This window comes from Puma concolor, chromosome C2 (assembly GCF_028749965.1).
Source record: "Puma concolor isolate L17-30 chromosome C2, mPumCon1.1.hap2, whole genome shotgun sequence".
In the NCBI taxonomy this organism is placed as follows: domain Eukaryota; kingdom Metazoa; phylum Chordata; class Mammalia; order Carnivora; family Felidae; genus Puma; species Puma concolor.
Window position 1 is genome coordinate 159,253,963 of NC_141675.1, and position 17,887 is coordinate 159,271,849.

The 17,887-nt window shown below is 62.0% G+C and overlaps 1 protein-coding gene and 1 long non-coding RNA gene across 6 annotated transcripts in view; one reads left to right on the forward strand and one right to left on the reverse strand.

Annotated features, from left to right (window-relative positions):
* The window catches only part of COL18A1 (collagen type XVIII alpha 1 chain), a 51,847-nt gene that overhangs the window by 18,135 nt on the left and 15,825 nt on the right, over positions 1–17,887 (forward strand). For all 4 annotated transcript variants that reach the window (XM_086676163.1, XM_086676164.1, XM_086676165.1 and 1 more), the window contains exons 3-16: positions 1,411–1,497; positions 3,059–3,118; positions 4,928–5,057; positions 9,160–9,230; positions 9,479–9,598; positions 10,126–10,152; positions 11,351–11,413; positions 11,521–11,607; positions 12,014–12,067; positions 12,200–12,358; positions 13,127–13,189; positions 14,030–14,056; positions 16,183–16,314; positions 16,831–16,893. In XM_086676163.1, the coding sequence (XP_086532289.1) occupies positions 1,411–1,497; positions 3,059–3,118; positions 4,928–5,057; positions 9,160–9,230; positions 9,479–9,598; positions 10,126–10,152; positions 11,351–11,413; positions 11,521–11,607; positions 12,014–12,067; positions 12,200–12,358; positions 13,127–13,189; positions 14,030–14,056; positions 16,183–16,314; positions 16,831–16,893 (1,143 nt within the window). The remainder of the gene's footprint in view (positions 1–1,410; positions 1,498–3,058; positions 3,119–4,927; positions 5,058–9,159; positions 9,231–9,478; positions 9,599–10,125; positions 10,153–11,350; positions 11,414–11,520; positions 11,608–12,013; positions 12,068–12,199; positions 12,359–13,126; positions 13,190–14,029; positions 14,057–16,182; positions 16,315–16,830; positions 16,894–17,887) is intronic.
* On the reverse strand, positions 13,550–16,189 carry LOC147577674 (uncharacterized). 2 transcript variants are annotated; one of them, XR_015240525.1, is made up of 2 exons: positions 15,909–16,189; positions 13,550–14,550 (listed from the first exon to the last, which is right to left on the reverse strand). It is a non-coding gene; the product is annotated as an uncharacterized LOC147577674 (long non-coding RNA). The 2 variants fall into 2 exon arrangements; XR_015240526.1 differs by lacking the exon at positions 13,550–14,550 and adding an exon at positions 15,125–15,605.

Here is a 17,887-nt window from a genome sequence, read left to right on the forward strand (position 1 = left end):
CGACCGCCCTCACTGGCCTCCTAGGAGCAGGTGCATGTGCCTGAATGAGCACGTGTGTGCAAGGGCACGTGTGCGTAAGCACAGGGCAGGTGCACACACATGCGTGTAAGCACACACCCACACAGCACATACATGCACACACATGGGCACGCACACATAGCCACACACGGAGGTGGGACACGGCCCCACAGGTCTCACTGTCGGCAGTTGGGGAGTGGAGCCGGGAGTACGGAGTCTGGCAGGACTGGCCCCTGAGGTGCTCACAGCCCTGGGTAGAGATCCGAGAGTGCTTCCTGGAGGAGGCGGCCTTGGAAAGCAAGTGGAGCCCTCAAGCAGGGCTCATCTGGGGACCCACTGGGGTGTTGTTGGTTTGCTGTCACGTGCTCCTTGCTGGTGTGGAGCACGAAGGTCAGGGAATCGAGGGGTCACGTGATGGAGGGAGCCTGAAGGTGATTTGGAGGAATAAACAGAACAACCGAGGTGAGTCAGCACGTGGCCTGTGGACCCGTCTGGCATCGCCTATTCTGTGCAGGTGAGAAAGGCTTTGTTTGACACATTGAAATGGGCGAATCGGAAGGAGACTTGCGACGTGGAAATGACACGATGACATTTTGGTGTCGGTAACACTCGGAACAGCCGCGCTCGGCCCTTCACGTGCTGGCTGTGGCCGATGCCGAGCGGGCGCGCACCAGGCAGCACAGACTCCCCAGACTGGCCCTTTACGGAGAAGCTCTGCCGACCCCTGACCCAGGCCCTTCCATTACGTCTCAGGATTGACCAAGTGTGGTTTCTACTTGGGAAAAAGGCGCCGGAGAAAATCCCAGTGGGTTAAATGCTGAGTAAAAAACAAAGAAAATACTAGAAACCACATGTGTGGACACTCACCGTTTCCAGGCAGGGAAACCTTTTAGAAAGCGGCCCCGGTGGCCTCTCGTGCTTGAGGGCGAGGTCTCAGCTGAGCCGATTCAGGGCTCGAAAGTCAGCGAGCGCCACATGGACTCCGCTGGGCCGCGCTGCTCACGCCCTGGGGCTTCTTCAGTCTTGCCTGCTGCTTTTCAGTCATGGGCTCTGCCGGTCCCCGAAATAGCCGGGACCACGCGCGGCTCTCCCGTCCCCGTCACCGCCTCCCCGAGGCCCCGTCCCTCCACGTCTGCGCTGGCGACCCTGCCTCACGTGGCACTGACCGGGAGAGCGGCCTCCGTTCCCCGTCCCCTCACGCAAGTGCCTTTGGAGCCCCAGTGGGAGCGACCCGAGGGCCCTCCTGTCTCCAAGATGGCCTCGTCCTGGACCTCGGTCGGCTCCGTGACCCCGCTGAGATCCTCAGCAGCGCCAGGCTCCGAGCCTGGTGCCGGCGTGGCCGTGCCGACTGCCTCGGGGCCTACGGTGACGGCTCTCTCCCTCTGCCTTTAGGGAAGGATCGCGGAGCTGAGGGTGCGCGGAGACCCCCGGGTGAGCCCCCTGCACTGTCTGGAGGAGGACGACGAGGACAGCGGTGGGGTGAGTCGCTGCCGTGGCCGGGCTCCACGGAGCTCCCTCCCCCTGCCCCACCCTGCTTCGCCCCCCACCACGGGCGGAGGGCCCAGGGTTGGTGGGGACTGGGGACCCCAAAGTGGTAGGACATCCTCCTTTGAAGGATGTCATTTGGGTACCAAGAACCTGGGACATTTTCATTTACCCGTAACATCAGAAAGAGCATTCGTTCCCTGCCTAGAACTTTCCACGTAAAAACACATACCAAACATGGAGTAAGTGTTAAAAGCATCCCTAGAGTAGCCGGTTGGGTTATACGGTTGATGACGGTCACCTTGGCCAAAATGTGCACATGCGTCTGCGTGAGACAGCATGTGTGTGTGCATGCACGTGTGGAAGCGTATGTGTGAGGGTGCATGTGTGAGAGGGTGTGCGTGTGTGCCTGTGACAGACTGTGTGTGCATGTGTGAGAGTGTGTGTGTGTGCACATGCTTGTGAGAAAGCGTGTATGCATGTATGAGAGAGCGTCTGTGTGCATACATATGTTGAGAGCATGTGTGCCTGTGTGAGAGTGTGCGTGCATGTATGAGTGTGCGTGCATGCATGCCTGGGAGAGAGAGCATATGTGTGTACATGTGTGAGAGAGCATGTGTGTGTGCAGGCGTGAATGAGAGACTGTGCATGCACATGCCTGTTTGTGCGTGCACATGCATTTGTGAGAGACCGTGTGTGTGTGCACGTGCCTGTATGAGAGTGTGTGTGCATGTTTGAGAGCATGTGTGTGCCTGTGAGAGAGCATATGTGTGTGCATGTGTGTATGGGTGTGTGTACGTGAGTGACTGTGCGTGCACACACCTGTATGAGGAAACACGTGCATGCGTGTGCCTTTGTGAGAGAGCATGTGTGCGTGCACACGCCTGTATTAGAGAGCATTGTGTGCACGTGTGAGAGAGTGTGTGTACGTGCCTACGTGAGAGACTGCGTGCACACACCTGTATGAGGAGAGAGCATGTGTGCGTGCCTGTGTGAGAGCATGTGTGCATGTACACGTCTGTCTGAGAGCACACGTGTGCATGTGTATGTGTGAGAGAGCGTGTGTGCATGGGACCTAAGAAGATCCACTTCCCAGGGCGTGTGAGGGACAGAAGGGGAGGAAAGTCCGTGTTCCCAGGGAGAATCCAGATCTCAAAAATGCCCCCAGTGACCGCACGGTTGTGAACAGAACGAGGTCGTCAGGCACGTGCAGTGACCAGGGCAGGGACGATATGATGGCTCACGTTTCCTGTGGCCGCAGGCCACCTCATTCAGCTCTGTGAGGCCGTCCCCCGGTGTGGCCTTTGAGTTGACAAATCCGTGCCCGGAGCCCCCTCCGCGGGGCCTCTCTCCTCTGGCTGTTTCCCGGGACAGTGTCCCAGGAGCGGGATGACGAGGCAGAAGGAAGGAGCGTGTTTCTTCACGGTTCCGTGTGTGTGGCCGGCGGCCGCACCGTTTCCCAGAGGGGCGTCCTAGTTGCTCTGATCAGCGTGCCCGCTGACGCCACCCAGGGACGGGGTTCGGTCACCGGCTCCTTCTTTCCTGCGACTGTCAGGTGTCTGGAGACTTCGGGAGCGGGCTGGAGGAGAACCGGGAGCTTCTCAGGGAGCAGTCGGTGAGTTCCGTGAGTCCTAGGGGGACCCTGTCCCGACAGGCTGTGCGAGCACACGGGTGCACACGCATGGGGGACTCCAGGGGCTCCCTGCGACCTGAGGACACGTTCCCAGGGGGACACGGGAACGCGCCCTCTTACTCCTGTCACCGGGGATTTAAAATTCGGTTTCTGAGTCTAACCCCTCGTTGGATCTCTGGGGTGACGTTGATGTTCTGTTTACGCCTCCCCGTTAGCTTGGAGGGGCCGCGGAGTACTAGCGGGTTTGTAGCTCAGACACAAAGGGAGGGTGGGCGGGCCTTACAGCGAGGAGGTTTCTGGAGGCCAAGTCTGAGCTCGCCCAGGTCCCGACACCCAAAACAGCGAGCGGGAGGGGGAAAGGCGGCTTGTTTGCATTTGCACCACAGCGTTGTGCCCTCCGCTCCTGCCGGCCCGGGGCTTGGGCATCGAGGGGCCCAAGGACATCGAGGACAGGCAGAGTGCTGAGCTCCACCCACACAGGGGGTGCTGGGGACCCCCTGGCCCCGCGCCGGCCGGAGCAGTCCTAGGAGGCGCGCCCAGCAGGGCCCCGCTCACAGCAGGCGTCGGTGCGCGGTGCCCGACGGCAGTGCCCGGGTCAGACGGGCTGTGCGTCCCCACAGACGCGGGTTGGATTTGGGCGCTCGCCCCTTCACCCACCGAGCTCCTGTCCCTACCAGGGTGCCTGGGGGCAAACCGTTGCTTTGGGAGCACAGAGACCCCGTGGAAACGTATCCGAGCAGTGCCGGGGCCACGGCGGGAAGTGCCGAAGCTCTGCGTCCCGTCTCAGCGGGCTAGACGAGCGGCCGGCCCCGGGGGCGGATCCGCCCCACGGTCGGCAGTACTTGAACTGGGAACCCACACCTGGCCAGGCTCCCCTGGGGAAATCCGGCCGGCCGGCTGCTTAGGGTGACGGCAGAGGAACTGGGCCACAGCCTGTGCGGGGTGGGCGGGCCGGGCCAGGGCACGAGCAGCCTGCAGGGGCTCCCCTGCCGGCTCTCCGTGTTCTCCACCCTCTCGCGCTCAGTGGCGCAGGGATGTCGGGGGGGCCAGCCGGGGCTCACGGGTCCCAGGGGGCCTTCCCGCATGTGTGGCTGGGGCCTCGGGGGAGGCCTGATGTCCAGCTCCGGGCCCCCCAGCCCTCCGGCCTCGTGGGCACGCCGGTCCCCGAGTGCCTTGACCCGCACGGTGTCACCAGGGAGCTCCTGCCAGACGTGGGGCGGACAGTTGCAGGAAGCATCTTGACTGTGTGTTTGAACGTCAGCTTGTGCCCACGTCCTTGAGGCTCCCGGGTGCCTCTGGGGACCAGGAAGAGGCGTTTTCAGAGCAGAGCCGGTCTTGCTTCCTCAAGGGTGGGTGCAAGTCACCCGGCCCTGGCCGTGGAGTCCCCCGGTCGTGACCCCTGCCGAGGACAGGTCGCGCCACATGCCGTCTGTGCCGTGAAATGCCGGAGGCTCCCTTCCTCTGAAGGCCTCCGGCTGCCCTCACCGGGCGGGTCCTGACCTCGGGGAGTGTCCCCTCGGGGCTGTCTCGGGGCCCTGGGCCAGCACAGTGAGTGCTGGTGCGTCCCTACCGCACAGGGGGACCTGCAGGCTGGGGCATCCGAGGGCTCGCAGGGCCGGGACCCCATCCCCACGGCTGTTTCGGAGGAAGAAGCTGTGGGGAGTCCCGGAGCTTCTTCAAGAATCCACGCAGATCCTGTCTTACAGACCACACGTGTCATAACCCAGCACCTGCCATGGCACATCCGCGTCTGCCACATAATGGATTTGTCTTCCCCTCTCACCTTGCCAGGGTCTGTCCCCAAAGCCCAGCCTCCCTGAGGCTCCACCAGTCACTTCTCCGCCCTTGGCTGAAGGCAGGAATGTGGAAGATTCCAGAACTGAAGAAATTGAGGAAGAAACCACGATGTCTTCGTTGGGAGGTAGAACTGTTTACTGATGGGATGTGCGTGTCAGTTTGGGCGTGTCAGCGGCGTGTGGTTGGGTGGTGTGTGTGTGTCAGTGGCACACGTGTGTCAGTCGTGTGCATGCCGGCGAGGGGCTCCCTGCCATCACAAATGCGCCCAGACTGGGGAGCGGTCAGCACCCGCCCGCCCCCTCGTGGCCGCAGGAGAGTCAGGGCAGGACCGCTGCGTGGCCTTTCCTTCCGTGTCTCATTCCCGGCATTCTTGTGCTGGTGGGTCCGTCGGGCGTCCTGTGCTGCAGGCTCGCCAAGAGGACCTGAGATTTGGTTTTGAAGGATGACAAATCATCGTACGAGTTGTCCGATGAATCGTGGAATGCTGTGGGTCGGCATTTGGGGTCAAGGATGCTTCCCGGTGGCCTTGGGGGTCTGCTGCTCCGGGGGGTGCGGTGTGGACCTGCCCGTGGCCGGGCCACTGAAAATGGAGTGTCAACGCGTCAGCCATCTGTCGCTGCCAGCAGACGGCCACACATCTGGCCGCTGGGAGGGCGCTCGTGTCTCACCTCGCGTCCCGAGGGCCGTGTCCTCTCCTGCAGGCCCCGCGGGGGATGGGCTCCCCGCCCGCTCAGGTTGGCAGCAGAATCCAGTTCCCTGCAGCCGTGGGACGGAGGCTCCCGGTCCTCACTGCTGTCGGCCAGCGACGGGTCTCACGTTCTCGGGCCACCCACGCCCCTCTGTTCCTGGCCGCTCCAGAGCCAGCCACGGCAGGTGGAGTCCTTCTCGTGCTCTGCACGTCCCAGACGCCCCCTCCTGCCTCTCCTCTCCCGCCTCTTCTGCTCCGGGGCCTCGTGTGGTTAACGGGTTGTACCCCAGTAATCCAGGATGATCTCCCTACCTGCACGACGGCTGTTCAGTAACCTGCGACACCTGCGGGGGGGCCTTCACAGCAGCGCCCAGATTAGCGTCCGACAGGATCACCGGGGGCCGGCGAGCTCAGGAGACCTCCTCAGGGCTCTGCCTTCCATGCTTCCGTCAAGGCTGTAGAATAGTATGCGGACATTTGTTTTTATTTTAGAGAAAACCATTTACTGCTTTTGAAAAATTACCGAAATAATACATGCCCGTTGCTGCCTCCGAAACTTAGAAACAAAAAATAGGGAGAGACTTGGCATCGGTCCCCCAGGGCCCCACGGCCCCCGTTCTGGGTGCCCTTTCTCCAAGGACCTAGTTACGGCATTTGTCACAGACGTGCTTCCCCGGGGCCCAGCCATGCTGGATGACCTCAGGGTCCTGAGTGAGGGATTCGGGCCCCATCAGGGTCCCAGGGTCAGCCCACTGTGCTCCGTGGCCCGGGACCCCAGCCCAGGGCTGACCCAGGACCCCGTGGGGGGAGGCCTGATGGGCCTGGGGTCACTTTTTGTTTTTGTTTTTAGTGTAATCAGCATACAGTAAACTGCATTTATTTGAAATTTGAAACACGCAACCTGATAAGTTTTGACCTGTGTGTCCACCCGTGAAAGCGTCACGATCAGGGCATGACCGCATCCACCAGCCCCAGATACGCGTTATGCACTTTGCGGTCCCTCCCTCCTACTCCCCACACCCCTCCCAGGTGCCCCTGATCTGCCTTCTGTTGCTGCAGATGCTGGTGTTTTCTGGAAGGTTCCGTACGTGGAACCATACGCTCTCTGCCTTCCTGTCTGGATTCATCCGCTCAGCACCGTTGTGCTGACGCTCAGCAAGGTGTGATTTTGCACTGTTGGTTCGGGCGCTGTTTCACCGTGTGGAAGGACCCGAAGTTGGCTGTCCACTCACCTGCCAGTGGACCTTTGTGTCATTTCCAGCTGGGGGCTGTCACAGCTAAAGGTGCTGTGGGGCTCCAGGGGAAGCCTCTGTAGGGACACCTGCTGCTGTGTCTCCGCTCGACACCTTGGGTAGAATGGCTGGGCCACAGGACAGGTGTGTGTTTGACTATCGAAGATGCTGCCGCAGACGACCTTTCCCCGCAGTTCCGGGCGGCGCTGGGCATGGCCACGTGCCATTGCCAGAGTCCCGGCAGGTGCACAGGGCGGCTCGAGGCCGTGTGATTAGCCGCCCCCTGATGACTGATGACGTGGGGCATCTTTCCACGTGCTGATCTTGCCTGCCCTTTGTGCGTTGTTTTCAGTAAAGCATGTGTTCAAATCTTAGCGGCTGTTTCCCAGTTACTGACTTTTGAGAGTTCTTTATGTTCTGGATGGGACTCCTTTGTCGGGTGTGTGTTTTGCAAATATTTTTTCAGTCTGTGGCTTATCTTTCCATTTTGTTAATAGCGTCTGTACGAAAGCAGAACAGATTGGTTTTTAATTTGGATGAAACTCAATTTATCAGTTCGTTCACGTGTGGATCTCGCTTCTGGTGTCAGAGCTAGAAAGTCTCCCTGCCCACGGTCCCAGGGGCTTTCTGATGTGTCTGGTCGTGTTATGGTTTTGGGTTTTGCATTTGGTCCTGTGACCCGCTTTGAGTTAGGTTTCTGTGTGGAATGAAGCACGGCTGTCTGTTCGGAGCCACTTACCGGAAAGACGGTCTTTCCTCCCGCCGAGCCGCACGTGTGCCTTGGTCGGAAATCAGCCATCCGTGTACGTGTGAGACTATTTCTGGACTCTGCTCCATGGGTCTGTCCTCACAGCAGTCCCGTTGCTGTGGCTTTGTAACAAGTCTGGGATGACACCGTGCCAGCCCTCCACACCTGCTGTCCCTTTGTGATGCTGCTGTGATTTTCCGCGTCCTTGCACACCGCGGACCCGGTTTGTCGGTGGCTCTGCGCGAAGAGCCAGCCGGAGCGCCGACCGGAGCGTCTCTGGCTCTGTAAACCAGTCCTCGGAAGGCACAGACACTGAACGGAGTCTTCCGAAAAGGCTTCTTCCTTTGCTTTCTCTTAGCAAGGTTTTTGCCGTTTAAATGTTCACTGAGGCAGAGGTTTTAAGTTTGCCTTAAATCATGCTGCATTTGGAATACGGGCCCGAGAGGTGTGCACCCGATGCTGGCCGCCACGGGGCTGGGGCCGGGCTGCCCTCCCGCACCGACCTGGGACTCTCCCTAGGTCCTCAGTGGGCGTGGTCTGGCTGCTGGGCCCAGGGGCATCCAAGAGGCTCTGGCAGGGTCGTGGTCAAGGGCGTGGACGTGGCTCCGATTTCTTCTGTGCCGGCGGGGAGGCTGGCAAGGCCCCGAACAGTCTGCACATCGGTCCATGTTCAGCTAAGGGGCCTCAGATCCCGTGCAGTCCCCGCCCCCAGCCCGCCGCGCCGTCAGAGGGCCCAGCACACCCACCAAGGGGGCAGTGGTTCCCCCCAAGTCCCCTCAGGAAACGGGCCTCAGGAGCGGCGTGAGTCCCTGCAGTCTAACTGGGTGGGCCGACCCCCTTGGAGGAAGGTTTGGGGGAGCAGCCTTAGTTCACCCCACAAGGGGAAGGTGCCCATCCTGACCGTCCTGGGCTGGCCAGGGCGAGCCAACGGCCCATGCCTCAGGCATCTGTGCCCTGTGGCTCCTTGTCTGTGCGGTGGCTGCCCCAGAGCTCTGGGCCCCGTCTGCAGCTCTGGGGCCCTGCAGGGCAGGCCAAGGGCTGATTAGGCCAGACTCGGCCCATTCTTCCTGGGGTCTGGAGCCTCCACCGTCAACCATCCCCAGAAGGAAGCTTCCAAGGACATCGCGGGGCCAGTGCAGACACTTGAATCTGGGCCGCGTGTTCAGTCACCGCAGGCAACAGCCTGAAACATCCTAAGTGTAACTGCCTGGTTGTCAGAAAACATCCTCACTCTCAGCTCTTAGGAGGCGTGTGGCATTGGGGGTGAGGGTTGTGACAGATGCAACAAACTTCCGTGGTTCAGCAAGAGAAGAAATGATGTGTGTTTGCGTGTGCATGCATTGCGTGTGTGCACGTGCATGTGAGTGCATGTATGTGAATGTGTGTGTGTGCATGTATGTGAGCATGCGCATGAGAGTGTGTGCGCGTGTGTGTGCGTGGTGGGGGGACTGCATCCTGGAGCCGCACGCAGCCTGGGTCCGGGGCGGGGAGCCCAGAGTGGAGCCTGGGCCGTGCTCCCGGGTATGACGGGTATGACGGCTGCCTCTGCCTCCCCCAGCTTGGACCCTCCCCGGCTCAGACACCGTCACCGCATGGAGCGTTCGGAGCCCTGGGGGCGGCCCGGAAGAGGTGAGGCCCCTCCCTGACCCCAGGGCACCCGGATGCAGCTCCAGCTGCCGCACCCCTTCCTCTGTGCTCCTCCTGCACCCGCAGCCCCGGGAGGGAGCACGTGGCAGGGATGACCGGGCAGGGCCCACTGTGCGTCCCATGCCTGTCATGTCCACTCTGCACGTCCCCTGTGATACATAGCCCAGCCTGAGACTCAGGAGGGTGCAGCCGCGGCCCCCCAGCCTGTGCCCTCTCCTCTTCGTCCCCAGGGTCCTGCAGGCTCTGCAGTACAGAGCCCCGATGCACAGCCTGTACCCGGGCCACAGGGCCCCCCGGGCCCCCCAGGGCCACCGGGGAAGGACGGTGCTCCTGGAAAGGACGGTGAGCCGGTGAGTCTGTCTTCCCTGGGTTGGGCCGGGGGGAGGGGCTTGGACAGGAGGGGGAGGTGGGCCTAAGGCGGCTGAGCAGCCGGTCCCCGATGGAGACCTTGGGGTGGCCCTGACCTGAGGCTGCTTCCTCTCTCCTCGGGAGACAGAGGGCGGTCAGCAAGGCAGGGGGGGAGATCAGGGAGGTGAGGGGTGGTCAGCAAGGGGGGGTGGTCAGGGAGGAGGGGTGGTCAGCAAGGCAGGGGGCAATTAGGATGTCAGGGGGCAGTCAGGGAGGGGGGCAGTTAGCGAGGCCGGGGGCGGTCAAGTCGGAAGGCTGGTTAGCAAGGTGGGGGCAGTCAGGGAAGAGGGTGGCCGGGGGTGGCCAGCGAGGCCCCGCAGGGCCAGCCCGCGGTGCACTGGGAGGGAGGCTCTCCACACTCACACGCCACCGTTCGGGGGGCCTGGAGTGCGTCTCCGTTTCCGTGTTCAGATCAGGGTGGGGACGGGGTATAATTCTCTGTCACTAACGGTTCTCCTGCATGTTCCAGGGCGATCCTGGTGAAGACGGGAAACCTGTAAGTTCACTTTTCTTTCACAGCCAGGTCCCATCTGTGACATTTGTGTGAGACCCTCGGGCTTCTTTACCCCGTGGCACTCTGTAAACTCAGTGCCAATGCACTTAGCTTTGAATGCAACTTCACTTTGGTTGAGAAAATAGAAGTCTGTTGATAGAAAAATACTAAGTTATGTGTACGTATTGAGAAGTTTAGGCTAACTACCAGAAAAAAAAAGGAAAGGGGAGAAATAAAAGGTGTAGCTTCCAGATTCTTAGAGGGAAAAACACATAACAAAGAAACAGGAAGCGTGTTTGTGGGTTGGGGAGGGGTGCAGCCTGTAGCTGGGCGGGGGGTGAAGGGGCAGGGTCCATGCAGACCAACCAGCAGTCACAACAGATGGGAGCTTCTATCTTGAAAACTATGGATTTTTAAAAATCAACAAATGCTATTTCCCAGAAGCACGGTAACACAGCGCAAGAAAGTTGCCAACTGAGATACGGGACATGACGCCCCGACAAGTGGTCATGGGGACAGGCCGCTGAGTAACCGCACACCCCTCTTGAAAACATTCGAGGGGGCAGAAAGGGATATTTCCTACTGACCCCAGACAGTCCCTACTTAACCTGGTGGTGGAGTCACTTGCGGGAATACCGGTGGCGCCTGAGGAAATCAGCCAGTGCTCGGCCGGGCAGGGCCTGGGGCGTCCGGGACCCAAAGGACTCCAGGGACAGCTTGCTCTGGGTGAACGCACAGGAATCTGTAATCTGACAGGCCCCACAGTGAACGTGGATGTTCCAGCACACAGAAGCCTCCTGCACCCACCAGGGGCAAATGTGCAGGCACTCTGTCCACAGCACCCAATGCAGGCACACGAGTGTATGGGACAGGTACACACACACGTACGGGGCAGGCACACACACGTACGGGGCAGGCACACACATATACGGGACAGGCACAGGCATGTATGGGGCAGAGCGCCAGTGTCTGGTGAGGATGTCCATGGGAAGTCGCAGGTCACATTTGTGTAGAAAGGTCCACGTGGCCCCTCAGGTCAGATCCCCAGTGGGCAGTGTCTGCCTTGAGTCCTGCACGGATGCCCTCTGTCAACCCCTCGATGGCTTGGCTGTCTGCCCCGGCCATGTGTCTTGGGCGGGACGGGTGGTGACAGCACAGAGGGGCCTTCTCCCTGACCGAGATGATGGTCTTTGTCTTCCAGGGTGACCCTGGGCCACAGGGCTTCCCCGGGACCCCAGGAGACATGGGCCCCAAGGGTGAGAAGGTGAGAGTCTCAGCTGTCTGGGTCTCCGTTCGTGTGCGTTACGCTCTCAAGCCCTGACCGCAATGAGGGCCGTACGCCCTGATGTAACTGGTGTCTTACATCCCCAGGGGGACCCTGGGGTCGGGCCAAGAGGACCCCCAGGACCCCAAGGGCCTCCGGGGCCACCAGGACCCTCCTTCAGACATGACAGGCTGGTAAGTCCCGGCCGCAGCCTCTTCCAGCAGGGGGGCCGCCTGCTGCCCCAGGAGGGACCCTCCACACCTCGCTTGGCTTCCTGACGCCTCCTTCTTTGGACCCAGACCGGCCTTCCGGGAGGGTGTCCAGGCCCGGGAGTCAGCCCTGTCTGCTGGGCCACAGGGTGTTGGGGCCGCAGGGCTGTCCTCCTGCCCGGCTCTGCCTCCTTTTGTTCAGCGGGCGCGTCCACTACCTGCTTACGGCTTCTCGCTGTAAACCTCCCAGCTGTGGGCTGTGGGCTGTGGGCAGTGCTCGAGATGAGCATCCTGCCGGGTCGAGCCCCCACCCCGCTGGCCTTGGGCGAGGGGAGGGCCGGGTGGAAGGACCTGGGCCCCCAGTGACATGTCCGTGGGCTCCTTCCCTCAGACCTTCATTGACATGGAGGGGTCCGGGTTCGGCGGTGACCTGGAGAGTCTCCGAGTGAGTGTCCTGGGCATGTGGACCCTGTGGTGGTGGTGGTGGTGGTGGTGGTGCCCAAGTGGGGGTGGGGGTCAGGGCCGTCCCTCAGCGGGTGCCGCGTGCCACAACCATCCTGCGTTTCTCTGTATCCAGGGCCCGAGAGGCTTCCCTGGCCCCCCGGGGCCCCCCGGCGTCCCAGGCCTGCCCGGAGAGCCAGGCCGCTTTGGGATGAACAGCTCCGACGTCCCAGGCCCCGCAGGCCTTCCTGGAGTGCCTGGGCGGGACGGGGCCCCCGGGCTTCCTGGCGCCCCGGTAAGGCCTGCCTCCTGCCCCTCCCTGCCCTTGACCCCCTCCGGGCTTGGCCTGGGGTGGGGGGTGAACACCAGTCCCCACCCGTACCCCCCCTGCCCAGATCATCGCAGGGAGGCGGCTCCTGGCTCTGGGCCCCTGGGGGGAGGAGCCTGAGTGGCCGACCCACTGGGTGAGGCCTGCGGCGCCATTCAGCTCCGGGCCTCCGGCGGGTCAGTGGACCTCCCAGAATCTGTCTCCAGGAGTGGGCCCTGCCTGCAGGCCCAGGGGCCGTGAGGAGCCCGCGTCTGGGACTCACCACTCGTGGGGTGCTCAGAGCCCTGCCACCCCCCGCTCCCGACGCCGGGGGGGCCCCGCGGCCTGGAGGTTCCCACACGTGTCGCTATCAGAGTTGCGCCACGTGAACCGGGTGCACGGAACGTGTTCGCCGGACGACGCGCTCCGGAGGTCCAATCCGCACGCTCGTGGCGTCGTCCCGTGGATGGCGCCCGGCTCTGTTTGAATGACCAGCCCCTCACTCACGGTCTGGGGGCCCTTCTCATCCTCCCCTATTCGATCAACTCAACGAAAATGGAACAAACATAGAAACCGAGCGGAGCCGCTGCGCCCCGTAGCCCATGTGCAGGCTCTCCTGTGAGCCGTCAGGGGAGACACTCGGCGTCCTTGACCCTGGGGGAAGCGTGCACACCCGGATAATCATCCGCTGCCCCGTGAATCTTTTTCAGCGGCTGAATTCCATCTGGCCCCACACTCTGCTTTTCTCTCCCCCAGGGACCGCCAGGTCCTCCAGGAAGAGACGGGGGACCAGGAAAGACTGGCCAGAAAGGCAGCCCCGTAAGTCACTTCCCCAGAAGTCTGTGCGGGCCTGACCCGGTGCCGCGTGCCGGCCGGAGAGCGATGGGTATGGGGATGCGGCCGGGCGGCCTTCCGCACGAGAAGTGCCACAAAGGTGGCCACGGGGAGGCAGGTGGCCCTGTCATCCCGTGCACGGCCACCATCCACCGTCCGCCTAAGTCATCAGGGTCTGAGAGCCTGGGGCCTGGGGCGTCTGGAGTTCGCTGAGAAGCGTGTAAAAATTCGGGACTCTGTGATCAGTGTTTCTGATGACAGCTGGACTAGGTGTTTGGGGTCGTGGGGACACTTTGCTTGATTTGGAAACTGCATCCCAAACTTTCATTCTGCTTACAACCGGGGCCCGTGGCTCCACGTCGTTTACGGTGAATGAACCAGGAGGGGTTTCGAGGCCGTCCTCCGTGGGATACTTTCTGTGAGAGCCAGGCTGCTCGGGGCTGAGCGGAGGAGGCGCGTTTTCCGTGAACCCCGGGTGCTCAGGGCCTCTCACTGGGGGAGCAGCCGAGCCAGAGGGGCTCTCGTGGGGGTGCCGGCCACTCCCAGCCCCCCGGGAGCCTCTGTCCAGGTCTGACACAGGGAGGTGGCGGGAGCAGCCCACGCTGTGCCAGGGCCAGGAGACACTCAGGGTTTCAGACGCGTGTCTTCCGGGAGCGGCACACGGGATCCCGGCTGCCCAGACACGAGCGAGGAAAGCCAGGCTTTGATCGGCGTGACTGGCAAACCAGCGGCCTCTCGGGTCAGGACGGAATGAGCACAAGTGTGTGCTCTCCTCTCGCTGGCTGCACGCGGTCTGGTTCAGCGACTGTTCTCTCTCCCCTGCAGGGCGAAGCGGGCGCCCCGGGACCTAAGGTACAGACGAGATGCCCCTGGAGGCACCTGGGGTGGGTGGAGATGGGCAGCTGGGTGCGGGGCGGGCTGGGCCACAGTCAAGGGAGCCGGTGTCCACTGTGGGAGCCGCCCTGGGGAGGCGTCCCCTTGGTCCGGCCAGGGTTCCCACCCAGTTCTGGCTGCTGCGGAATGAGACCTGGTGTTTGGATACAAGCTCCCGGTGAAAACTTGTCGGATAAAGCGTCGAGTGGGGGGGCTTCATGGGGAGGGACTGGGCTGCTGGGGGCTGGGGTGCTGCTGGGGCCCCGTGGGATCCCATGAGGAAGCGGGTCCGGGGAGGCCCCTTCTCAGCTGCACTGGGTGGGCGGTCGCTCACCGGAAACTTCCCGGGAAGTCAAGGGGCTGGTCCCCAGGGGAAGTGCCCGCTGGTGGGCCGGGGCTGCGCTGGGCAAACCCCGCGGGGCAGAAGGGAGGACCAGGATGAGGACGGGATCGGGACACAGGTCATGCGGATTCTGAGGGATGGGGTGGGGTTCAGAGAGGAGCGTGTGCATAGGAGCACACATGCACATATGCACACGCACACATATACGCACACATATGCATATGCACACGTGCGTGCACACATATCCGCACATATGCGTATGCACACACGCACGTGCATGCACGCATACACCCACATGCATACGTGAGTGGACACACGCACGCACACATCATGCACACCTGCATGTGCACACACGTATGCACATGTGCATATGCACACACACGCACATGCATACACGAGCATGCATGTGCGCGCACACACGCACGCACACATCATGCACACACGCACGTGCACACACACGCATGAGCGTGGGGGCACTGAGGGCCTTCTGGGAGGCCTGAAATGAGGGGCTACAACTGCAGGAAAATTCAGCATTGAAGCTGAGGTCAGACCTGCTGTGGGAATGAGACCCCGAGTGGGAAGCTGGCTATTGAGACTCAAACTTTAAAACCGTCAGGAGCTGGCCTGAGGGGTCCAGATCCTACAGCCTGGTTGTAAACCGAGTAGGAAACTGGGAAAAAATAAATACAAAAGATCAGCCCCGATGGAGTTTTCTAGGCACAGATATTTACGTAGAAGCCTTTCAAAGATTGACCATTAGATGAGTTGTTTAAATATAATAAAAAGGCACTAGTGTTAAAACCCAGAAAGTAAAATATAAGATTCTATTAAAATGAGCCCGTGGATAAAGTGGGTGACAATAAGTCAAAACTGCTGACTGTCTGTTAAATAGACCGTAAAGGGGTTAACACCAGCCTCAGGGGCAGCTCACGGAGGGCCGGGGCCCAACCCCCGTAGGACAGCATCCGATGCCTGTGGGAAGCGGTGAGGGGACCCCAGCCCACTCGAGGGGCCGGAGGAGGCAGTGGAACTGGCCGGGGAGGCCCCCTGGGGAGAGGGCGTGGTCAGCGCTGCCCGGGGCCTTCCGGTGGGCGTGCGTGCGTGCGTGCGTGCGTGGGTAATATGCCCTGCTGTGGGCCAGGGGCGCCTGTGCCCCTCACAGGCAGGAGACTGTGGTCCCTCCATCTGCAGATGAGGTTAGGTGGCCTTGGGTGGGGCTGGGCCAGGTGGTGATCCCGGCCTCCGGGCTGAGCCTGCATGGAGCCCAGCCCTCTGCCCGGGGGGGCCTCCCTGTGTCGAGTCCCCACCTCCCTGCCCTGCTCGCAAGCTGGTGTCCAGGACCCTCGGGCCTCCTCAGTCCTTGGGCCCCCCTCGGCCGCTCTCGGGGGCCCTCCTGCTCCCCCATCGCTGCTCCGGGGCTCCCCCCCTCACCTGCCACAGCTCGCCACCCCCTCCTCCGCCGCGGGGGACAGCGTGCTCTGTGCGCACCTTGCGCCAGACCTGGAAGGAGTATCTCCGGTGTGCGGGCCTGTGGGTCTCCCTCGGTAGTGTCGTTTTTAAAGTGGACAAAACCGTTTCCTAGAGTCAGAGGAAAAACAGGGGCTATTGGGTTTGCTTTGTGCAACGCCGTTTGTCTCCGGTTTCCAGATTTGTAAAAAGCACAGAGGGAAAGCAGGTGGGCACGGCATGCAGTGGCTGTCTCGGGGTTTAGTGGACGCCCTGGTGGCCGAAAGCAGCGACTTCTGTCTCTCCACCTGCGCAGGGAAGCAAGGGGGACCCTGGCCCCACTGGCGCTCCTGGGGAGACTGGCTTGGTAGGAGCCCCCGGACCAGCTGGACCACCAGGGCCCCCCGGGCCCCCCGGGCCTCCAGGACCAGGACTTGCCGCGGGGTTTGTGAGTACTGGTTGCTCCCGTCCCCCAGAAAGCCGAGTCTGCAGCCCCGTGCCCCCCTGGGCGCCCCCCACGGGCTAGCACTCTCCCCGGCCCCGTGTCTGAGCCCCACCTGGACGGTGCCACGAGGTGGAACCGGGGGCAGTGGGGGAGCAGCCACCCAGTTGCACAGGTGGTCATGCCAGGGCCCCTGTCCTGGGCGTGCTGGGGAAAGACTGCTCCAAGCAACACCGTGAGACAGCCAGGCCCCCGGCTGGTGCTCGGGTCAAAAATAAAATCCCCTAAACTCAGAGGAGGGCTGAACGGGGCGCCCCCCGCCCCCAGCAGGGTCCCTGCAACCCGGCAGACGCTTCTTATGCCAGGACCGAGAATGGCCGCTTCCAGGCGACCTCAGCCCTTGGAACCTGCCCTGCTTAGCTGTGGCTGAGTCTCCGCCTCAGGCCAGCGGCTGGCCTCCGGGAGGGATCTCTTCCCGTAAGACACGCAGACCCAACTGTCCCCCTCGTGTGCTGCCCGCAGGAGGACATGGACGGCTCTGGGGGACCCTTCTGGTCAACTGCTCACGGAGCCGGCGGGCCACAGGTACTGCCCTTGCCGGCTTGATCCGCTCTCGGGGGGAGGTGCACGCGGGGCAGGGGATGCCCCTGGGACCAGCCCGCCGGTGGGGACCAGCAAGGCCGCTGATGCCTGGGCACTGTCCACCCTGGAGGCCTTCTGGAAGGGAGTGGACCGTCCATGTGGGGAAGTGCCGTTGGTGGTCCGGTAGATGGACGTGGGGCAGAATGAGCCCTAAAAGATGGATCTTTCTGGAAAATAGCAGTGCTTGAGTTCTCGTTACGGCTCTAACTGGGGCAAGCAATAAACTTTGGCCCTAAGTGCAATTGTAACTAAACAAAAATGGGTACCTTCCTGTGAAATCCCACCTCGTTCTGCTGTTAACGTCTGCACCAGTTGGGCCTGGGTTTGGCTGAAGCAGCCGACACCCCCGCGAGCCCTGGACTTGGACCAGACTTGGGGGACACGTCCCGGGGTGGGGCGCTGCCTCTGCCATGGCCGGTGGATGCCCAGGGGACCCTCCTGCCAGCGCCCGCCGCGGCCCCAGACCCCCAGCCTGGTGAGAGTGAGCAGCGGGGACAGGTTTCTATAATGGGCAGCGTTAGTGAGAATTTTCTCTTGGGCAGAAACTATTTCCCTGAGTACCTAGAGTGGCTTTGCTAGTTTAATTTCGTGCTTTTCCTTTTACGTGTCAAAAAATCCTAGCCTTTGGCCGCATCGGGTAGCTGCCTGGGCACCAGAGAGGACCCGGTGGGGGGTGGCAGCGAGGTCTCGGGCCCTGGACCCGGGTACACAGATCCAGTGCCCCTTGACCCCTGGAGGAATCAGCGGGGCTGTTCCGTGACTTCGGAGGTGACAGAGACCCCCGGGGGTCACAGCAAAGCCGAGCCAGCCAGTGCCCTGTACGGGCCAGAGGGCAGCATTCTGTCTGCTCGGACGCAGGCTTCAGTTACACAAGATGCAGATTCGGGTTGTGGAGGCACCGGGCACGCCTGCCCTCGCGTCTGGCCTGTGTGCTGCC